Consider the following 9,830-nt stretch of genomic DNA (forward strand, 5'->3'; position numbering starts at 1 on the left):
TATATATATATATATATATATAAAATTTTCCATTAGTAATAAGTAAATGTTTTAAGAAAAACGATGACAATGAAACTACCGCCAGCCTCGGATCATGTATATTTCAATGACGGCTTCAAGTGTTCTTCAATAAGTATTACAACGAATTTGAACGAATTGAACGGTGATAATGGCGCTATTAGCAGCAATGATTCTCAAGGATCTAATGAATTTATATGTAAGTTTAAATACAATCAATTTTCTAATAAGAAATATATATTAGTTATTATCAGATTTTAAATTTCTTTTATATGTAAGCAAATGCAGAAAGTCCATGTGGACTTTTAAGTTTCTAATGTATAGAAAGATAATTGATTTTTCGACTTATTTTAATAAAAACTCTAATGAATGTAAAATTTCTTTTGCTTCCCACTGAGCCAAACAAGACCTTCGGTGAATATTTAAATCAAATTGCAGATCTTTAGCATAAAAGGTCACGTATCATAGATATCATATGGTAGATACATTCCTTCGAGAGCTGTGCAGAAAAGATCGTATAAAAAAATACATGTGGCATGTGATAAGTTGTGTACGATGAAAAAAATATAAACCGTGCAAAAAAGCAATAATGAAATCCTTATTATGTAAGAACAATTCATTTTTATTCCAAAAAAGGAAATTTTCGAGTGAAAATTCAGTTCGTAAGCACACCATATAAAAATCTGACGTGAAATTGGGAATGAAAACCAATTCCGCAATCAATCAATTCAAAAATACTTTAATATGTTTATCAACTTTTAGGTCTTCTCCATTTGCATTTTCTCCAATTGCCGTTTGCAGCTGTACGCGTAAGTTTCTGTACGACATTTTCAAAATAAGAATTAAAAAAATTTATTTTTTGGCATTCCTCCTGGCATTCTTATTAATAAACCGCATTATTTCAATATGGTGTAAAAAAGAGCTGTGTATTGACTTTGGCAATTAATTAGCGTTTAGCTTTAAAGGGGCTTTGTGAACATCAGTCGATTCTATGCTTAATTTCAGTTTTTTTCGGTTTTAGCGTTTTGAGATATATATATGTTTAAAACAATATAAATTCGATGCAACATGCAATGCGTATTCTACGCTGCTAATTACAGCTTAACAGTGTCCTTCTTTGATAGGTAATTAAGAAGAAACAAGAAAGCAAACCATGTACAAATCGAAACACCAATGTAAATGTTTCATAAAAAATTCACCTAAATGAGATAAGGAAAACGTGCTATCCTTTGGGGTGGGTTGTTTTTTCTCTAGATAAACTTCCCAAAAACGTAAGCCAATGTGTAGCTTCTTGTGCGTTTCTTTCTCGTCTTCATGCACTATATTCTGAAATTAAAAATCCAGCGAAAAAGAGACAATGTAATCTATACTTTCTCTCAAGATCTGAAACTAAAAGCCAGATGTCGTTGTTACCAAATGACATTTTCAGTTATCTGCCAAACGGATATTTGTCATTTGAATTCTAGGAAGAGTTCGCAAAGAATCATATTCTTTCCTGGAATTCTGGCACGCTACACGCTGTAAGTAACTAACCAGCTAGCCGTTCACTTATTGTACATGTGCTTAGATACGCCTTCTAAAACAGAGCTCTGCTGCTTATCTTAGAAAACATTCAGTTCAAGTTCAGTTTCGTTTGCTCATTCTTTAGGTGCAAGAGAGTATTTTAATTACCATAAAATACCAAGAATTTTTACCTTAAATTTTTAAAGTAATTTTCGAATAAGACGACACCTTTTCGATCACGACTTCAGCAAAAACAATGCTTTTAACCACTTAAAATATTTGTATATGTTATGTTATGCAAAAAAATACATACATATATGCACGGTAAGAAGTAAAAAGTTTATTAAACTTTAGCTATTAAGTAATCTATTCATTAAGCCCTACAAGGCTTATGGTACCAGGGTATACTAAGTTTGAGTGGACATATGCAACGGTCAAAAGGACTTAACATGGATTTACATTTTGTTATAAGGCCAGATTCAGAATCAGTTTATAAATAATTCTTTGTATCGATCTAAGCTTGTCTATCCGTCTTGTTTTAGTCCGATCAACTTGCAGCCTGAAATTTTTGAGAACACAGACGTGTTTTCTCTCAAGGACGGGCACTATCGCAAATGGTTCGGATGGACACACTTTTTTGACCCCTTCCATTTGAACGCCTCAGTTTAAAAAGTCGTTATTATCAGCAGTTGCAGATTGATGTAAGGTACTTAAGGTTGATATTTCATTTTGAATAAAATTATCGATAGTGAAGAGATTTGTGCTGACTTTGTAATTCGATTGGTAGCGTTCAAGAAAACGCATCAGCTTAATCAGCGTTTCTTTAACTTGTTCATATATTCATGAAGCATCGAAATAATTAAATTCTCAAGGTCGTCATTGTAATGTCTAAAGTAGCTAAAACTACAAGAGATAGCCTAAGCTTCGGCCTACGGCGATCTTTCAATAACTTTCGAACTACAACAGACATCAGTTGATTGACAAGCAGGCAAGCAAGCAAGCAAACGATAAGCAAGAATATTTGACAGAATTGCACAAGATATTGTCAGAAGACCCAGAAATGTATAGGGATGATTGGACGATGGGACGATAGCCATGAAAGTTCCGAAGAGAATAGGACCATAAAAAATGCTAAGAAAGATCGAAGAGTGGAAAATTGAGACTAGAGTAAGAATTGCAAGAACAAAGATTGGATAAATGAAGATTAGAAGAGCACCACAGCAGCGTCAGTAAATCAAACGGCTTTTATAAATCTTTGTTCAGTGAGAGTAGTTAAGATTAAAGATCGTTTCAATTGTTTTTAGCTATTACCGCGTCAATTTTTAACATTAAACTGCTTTAACTACTACTACTAATACTGTACTTCTATTATCTACAAGTTTGTCCGAACGATTTCTGGTTTCTAAGAATTGCTTATTATATTCCCGTTAAGTATACGTTGAAACCTTAGCAAAAAAGAGAATATCCCGCGTTCAATTTCAACCGACGGTGTTCAGTTTTATAATACCAAAAGTTTCGATATCAGATAGACTATTAGAAAGAAAAATCGCTGAAAGTCAATGATTACAAATTTCTGACTAAGAATACATGTACAACTGCCTATCGAATTTGGATTTTCAGCATTATTTTATTTAATTAAAACCACACAGCGATGGCATACACTTTTCGAATTTTCCCTAAAACCTCTGTTACGGATCGGCCAAGTTCCTGCCAGGTTGCCAATAGGCCTGCTTCATTATCAGCATTTTCATATAGAAGCGATGGCTTTCGACCTTTCTTATATTCTTCCAATATTCTCCTCTTGGCCTAGAAGATATTCTCTTCTGATGTTAAACTTCTGTCTTCCGTGTTAACATTTTTGGGTTAACCAGGACGCGGTAACCAGACCTTAAGTTTCATTTTATTTTCATTACATCTATTGTTTTCCGATTTTAGCGACCGTAACAGTAGCGCAGCTTAACGACATTCCTAATGCGAAGTTGGTATAGTTTCCAAGGGTGGCTGACGGAATACGTCGACATTTGATGTCTACAAAAAAGCCCAGAAGAGAAAAAGAGTATTATTATTACTATAATTTAACTCTTGGACTTGAAAGCAAGAGAGACGAAATACGTTACGTTATGCGTTGAGTCTAGTAATTTCAATTTCAAGAAGATATCTCAAAAAAAGCAGTCAAGAAAAGAACGACCATTTGGAAAGGTTCTGCCAATATTTCTCGATGTCTTGTCGTGCTTCCTTACAAACGCAACAATAAAAGATGTTAAAGTGTGACCTAATATTTCATTTGAGTCATCAAATATACACTCATCCATTTTGTGATTCCGGAACATTGTTTGTGGAATATAACATAGTTCAAATGTTTTTCGACAGGACGTGTTACAGGTTTGGATCCTTTTCAGGCAATTTCCGATGATTTGTCTGCACATAGCGGACAATAGCTCGGTCATAATTTGGAAGACGTTCAAAGTGTCAAGAGTTTGAGGATTATTCGCATGAACTTAATTCTTTGCGGAACCCCACCAAAAGAAGTCCAGCACTGAGAAACCGCACAATCTTGACGGCCAATTCTCGTCATCAACACGTAATATTACACGACGGAAGTGCTAAACGCGCGATAATGCCAATGCGGGGCATATTGTGTGCCTTGTGGCACTATCGTTTTGAAACTATATATCAGCCAGGTCGTCATCTTCTAATTTATGCCAAACAAAAATTAGCAATCACGCTTCTGCCCCTTTCCCCATTGACGGTAACTGCAACATCATTTTCATTTACAAATCTGATATTATCGTCCCACAGATCATGCCCAAAGATAATTTTGGTGCACATCGTTTATTTCAAAGGACCAATTTCCGTTACCTACGAAGGCATTTAAACGAATATTAGATAAGCCACATCCCACATGCCCGAACCATAGCCCGAACAGACTCGTTATTTCTGTAAGAAATTTTAGTAACTTCTACACGTGTTGTACAATTGTGTGTTCTTCCACGATGATTTGGCAACCAAATCTGAAAAATAAAAGTACACGGTATGACTGACGTCTTATTTAATGACCTTAGATCACATTGTTGACAAGCTTTGTTTTCCATAGGCATACACACGAGGTCGTTTCGTGAGAGTGAGGAATGAAAAAGGTCAGAAAGACCGAAATTTCTCCATTCTGTCTTAAGCATAAGTGCAAATGGTTTATAAAAAAGTTCATTTATTTTACCCTTTACCACTTGTGGTATAAAAGTATATTATGTTTATGCGAATATCTGCAACAGCCAGAAGGATAAAGATCAACCCTCTATTATAGCAGTTGATTTTGAATGATTTTCTAAGTAATTCTAAGCTAGACTGTCCGTCTTGTTTCCCTTTGTTCAATCTACAGACGGCAATTATTTAGATATTTTTATGAAATCTGGTACACCAACGGATTTTATCACAAACTCGAATGCTACTAAAAATGAAGAAGAACCTTATTTTCAAAACTAGTTATATGAATAACTGCATGCTAGTGTAGGGTATTTAATAGATCGCATCGAACTGTATAAAAAAAAATATATATCCAAAAGTTCAGTTTTCTTTTTTAATGCTTTGAATAGTATCAAGAGAAGAGCATGAAATTACTAAGCCACGATGCTTGATTAAACCTTAACGAAAGAGATCATTTTTCGTCAAAGTTCTCAAAATTTTGTATTTTGTTTGTATTTTCATAAAATACGAAAATAAATTGAAAATATATGCAATAATTTGCAATCAGTGCAAGGAAATGAGAAACAACTCACAAGACATTATTTGTTGGTTTGTAAAGCAACAACAATAACGCTGAGTGTGCTAACAACGACAAAATCAAAAAGTAAAAAAATTATATTCGCCGAGCACCCACCACTTCGTTTTTCGCATTCTACTCTCCAAGTTCTTCCATTTGATACCCATATCGTTGGTATTATTAAGAAAAAACTAATCGCGGTGTCTACCATATTCATTTCAAAATGAACCCATTTTCAGTAAGATAATATATCTTCATTTGAGGAGTCTACAAAATAGTTTTGAACATTCGGTCTTGTTTGCTTTATGGTAAACAAGCATTATATCTCAAAAAGGTGAAAAAAATTAAATTTAATAACTTTGTGTGGACACGGCCAATTCGTTCCATTTTTGAACCTAGAGAGTAAAGTATTTCGTAAAGCGAATGTGGAAAATTTCAGCCGCCGAACTTTTATAATTTCCGAGTAACAAGTAAAAATCCAAAAATTTTTGCTAAAAAACGCAGTTGCGTTCAGTTTACGCTTCATTGGACGCTTCCGCTCCGATCGGTTTGGCCTACTTTCAATATCAACCTGCGTGCAGAAACTTCCAATGTTTCTACTAAATTTGAAGTTGAAATCTTGATTTTTGCGACCAGGAGCGTGCCAACAACACACACCACATAGACTCACAGGCGGACATACATGGCTAAATCAACTCAGAATTTCACGCTAATAAAGAATATATATTTATATTTATACTATACTATATACGAGTTTACCCCCATCTTATAGTGGTGGGTATAAAAATGAAGACAACAAATAATATTTCTATTATTCATTTATATTAGATAAAGAAATGTGATCATTTGTGTGAAAATTTTTAACAATGAACTGCTCTTGTATGACGTGATTAAAGAGAAGTGTTAGGAATTTTTCGAATTTTAAAATAAAAACTAGGTATCAGGAGATTTACACAACTAAGACAATAGTATTAATAATACGAAAGTAATTATTGCAATTACCACCACATAGCCACTCATAGAATAGCTGATATATTTATCATCAAAGATTACAAGAATAGATTTTGCATTTAATTTAAATAAAAGTCTCCTTTTTAAAGTTTTTTTTTTGTTTCAATGAACGCGTTTGGGAAGCAAAGCAAGAAATGTAAGAAACCTAATGCTTAGTGTCAGCACAAGAGCTACAGCGGCCCAAAGAGAAATACGACGCCTGGCTGGTGTGATAAGAGTGAAGATAGCATGCTCTAGCTTAAAGAAAATATTATTATGACAGCTCATGAAAACTAAAGATTGTTAATTATCAAATTTTTTGCTAAACTGCTTTGGCTGCTATTTCGACTGAATGTTAAGCCAGTGAGGAAATGTCGCTATTCTTTCTCAATAAGATTATGATAATGTGTACAAAAGTGCAATATTATATGACAAGCGCAGAAGAAAGTAGGAGGGCAAATGAAAGCATACGAACGTTTTTATATTTTCTTCTCTACTCCAAACCTAGTTGTTTTATGTCCACCATTGAGATAGTAATAGCAATTTCCACAAGTGTATACGGAGTAACCAATTATTGAGGCCGATGAAGGAGGGCAGTCACTGTTAAGAGATAAACAAGATCTATCGATCCATATCGAGACCTTTAACAGAATTGCTCAGCTTTTTCAACGCTCTCACACAGTCGCCCTGGTAATGCCCGGATCCGCACTACTTACCTTTGGAATAACTTACTCGAGCAGTTGTTTTTCCCACGGTGTCAGAAGCTGTCATGTGCACTACTACTCCCCCCCCCCCCTCCCTCCTCATCACTCTTCTTTTCTTCCCAATCGCCACTGTCCCCACACATATAGGGGACATCCCCTGGTGACTGGGCATATAGACCAAAAAAAATCTTCCCAGAAAATCTTCCCATAGGAACGTTTTATCCTCTTTTGATATTTTATCATAACACTTGTTTGAATTTTATTTATCCTTCAAGTTCCCTCCCGCCCCATCCTCTCTTCACCAAACAGTCAAAAACTAACAATTAAGCTCAAAGATGCATTACAAAGCATGTATTTGGACAATTCATAGTTACGTCCCTATTTCGTTTGCATATCTTACAAGATTTGCTCTAACGTCTTGCGATATCAAGGTTGAATCAGTAGATGAACAATTAGACGCCCTATACAAAATCCAAAAATGTGAATAAGAGCAAATGGAAAAGTGCCGGCAAGTCGCTAATAATCCGAATTTATCTATCGATAGCATTCGTTATTCTACTCTTAATATCATTAGCTATCATTAGCTATGCCAGTAGCAAGCAGGGTATGAGCATTCGTTATATATGTAAATATATTAAAGGTCAGCGAGGCTTATGAGACAATGGAGCAGGGTAGTGCTTATGTTTAGGCTACAATAGTTAATCGTGCGGAAAAAGGGCAGTGATTTTAAGGGAAAAGTTGGTATTATATCAAAATTAAGGGATTTTTAACTAAAGGACTATCATATGATTATGGAAGGATTCAAGGTAGTTGAAAGCAGACTGCCCGAAAGCTGAACGGGTAATGAAAAGTTTTTTATCATGACTGCTCGCTTATGGGATGTCGGGAATATGCCGATGATATAACTGCCGCTAAAATAAGAGTATATAAGAGTATAGAGACATTGAAGCAGATCTGTAAAAGCTTTATACAAAAGAAAAATAAAATTGGAAAATTGAAAAAGTAAAAAAGGAAAAATAATTCAAAACGAAATTTCGACACAAAAAAAATTGTTTTTTTTAATTGTTCCCAACACATGTTCGACACAAGCTTAGGAAGTCATTCAAGCGTAAAGATAATAAGCGACATCGAAAACACTAGCAGTTTCAAAATTACGTTCAAAGTTCGGGAGAATCATGTTGTCCCTTTTCCACGAGATAAACGATAATTAAATGAAAACAAACGCATGCAAACAGTTGCAATTTGAAAAATTTGAAATCAATATATATATACAAATACATATATATATATATATATAACTAAACCGAAAGCATATCACAAAACGTAAACTATTTAAACAACTCCCGCCCACCACATCAGACAATTCACTATACTAGCTAACACACTATACTAATATACTCATATAGCTGATGTGATTAAATCTAGAAGATGAGCTGACGATATGCCTCGTAAATAGAAAGTAAAAAAAAATGTAATTGTTTGATATAAAAGCAATAAAAGCACCTAAGAAATTCTATTGAATTGAAACGGAATTGTTTGACATCCCTATATCAAATGTGAATTTGTTGTGTTTTTTCTTATATTTCTTGAAATCAAGCAAAATGGGCTCCATGAAGAATAAACGACAAGCCTACAAATCCACTCGCTCTCTCTCTATGTAAGCGTAAGCACCCTCCGATATGGTTTCATGTAAACGTATACGTATTTTTAGGTAAATACAACGCGATGTCCACACCTATAGCTACGGCACATAACGGACAGACAGCATACACTTCGACAAATCTGTAGAATCATGTAATTTTAACCTAAGCCATTCTATAGCTAATAAGGTAATTGAAAGGCTGTTATATGAAACTAGTAGAATACTGTGATGGTAGCCACGGACACAAGACAACAAGAATGTGAACCCAACAGGAAAGCTTAAAACGATTCAGAAAGTTATTCCAAGTACCGAGTATTTCTTCTATTCGTTTACATTTGAAAAAACTGATTAAGTGACTAGATTCGAAAGAAAAGATTTCGTTTGACACGATCGGAGTACATGTTAATAGCTTATAAAGAGAAGTGAACGGAGGAGCGAAGTTGTAGCTTAGAAGGAATACGCAGTCAAATTTTAAATTCTCGTCTGGTTTGATTCTCTCAAAATAATATCAAGACCAATATCCTAGCGCAATTATTACCTTTACGTATGTAATGGTAAATTGACTAAGCATCCCTTGCAGCTCAAATTGTTTATATACGCACATATGCACGGGCTGACGGAGGGGCAAGGCTAAATAAACTAGGCAAGAATTCCTTGCTGATAAAATTTTCTATATTTAATGGAATCTCCCTGAGTTAGATATCTCGCAGAAATGATGGGAAAATGCCGAATGTTAGTGGCTTTTAGTTGCGTGAAAACTCTGTTGTGCCACATGGCGGTCTTTGTGTTCAGATCGCTAAAGTTATTAACTTGAAGTAAATGAAAGTAGTGGTAGTAGAAAAACAACTTTCTTCTCTAAAATAAGATTTTAGTAGAAAGATAAATTTTTTGGAACTTAGCAGGTGAACCAATGAGATTCAAAAAACTAGATTGATGAACGAAAAGAAAGAGCCTTGAGAATAAATTCAAATAAAATCAAAACTAATTTTTATCGAATTAAAATAACAAAAAAAAAAAAAAAAACAAAAGAAGAAAGAAAAACGAAAATCGTCAACAATCAGATGCAATTTTGTTATAATTTGTAAATACCGTGTACACGTTATTAACACAAATACGTGATAATGATTAGCGCTGCCTCGACCGCTGCTGTTTTTATTTAATCATTTATTTGTTTGTTTTTTTTTTTTTTTTTTTTTTTTTTTTTTTTTTTTTGTGT

General features: G+C 34.2%; 1 protein-coding gene across 1 annotated transcript in view; it reads left to right on the top strand.

Annotated features, from left to right (window-relative positions):
- Positions 1-9: 9 nt before the first annotated feature.
- LOC119640796 (sodium-independent sulfate anion transporter) overlaps positions 10-9,830 on the top strand; it is a gene marked incomplete at its 3' end in the record, with an annotated part of 14,085 nt that continues 4,264 nt past the window's right edge. Inside the window, exon 1 of the mRNA XM_038039019.1 lies at positions 10-217. Within this exon, the coding sequence (XP_037894947.1) occupies positions 64-217 (154 nt within the window). The remainder of the gene's footprint in view (positions 218-9,830) is intronic.

This window comes from Glossina fuscipes, unplaced genomic scaffold (genome assembly GCF_014805625.2).
Source record: "Glossina fuscipes isolate IAEA_lab_2018 unplaced genomic scaffold, Yale_Gfus_2 128, whole genome shotgun sequence".
NCBI lineage: Eukaryota > Metazoa > Arthropoda > Insecta > Diptera > Glossinidae > Glossina > Glossina fuscipes.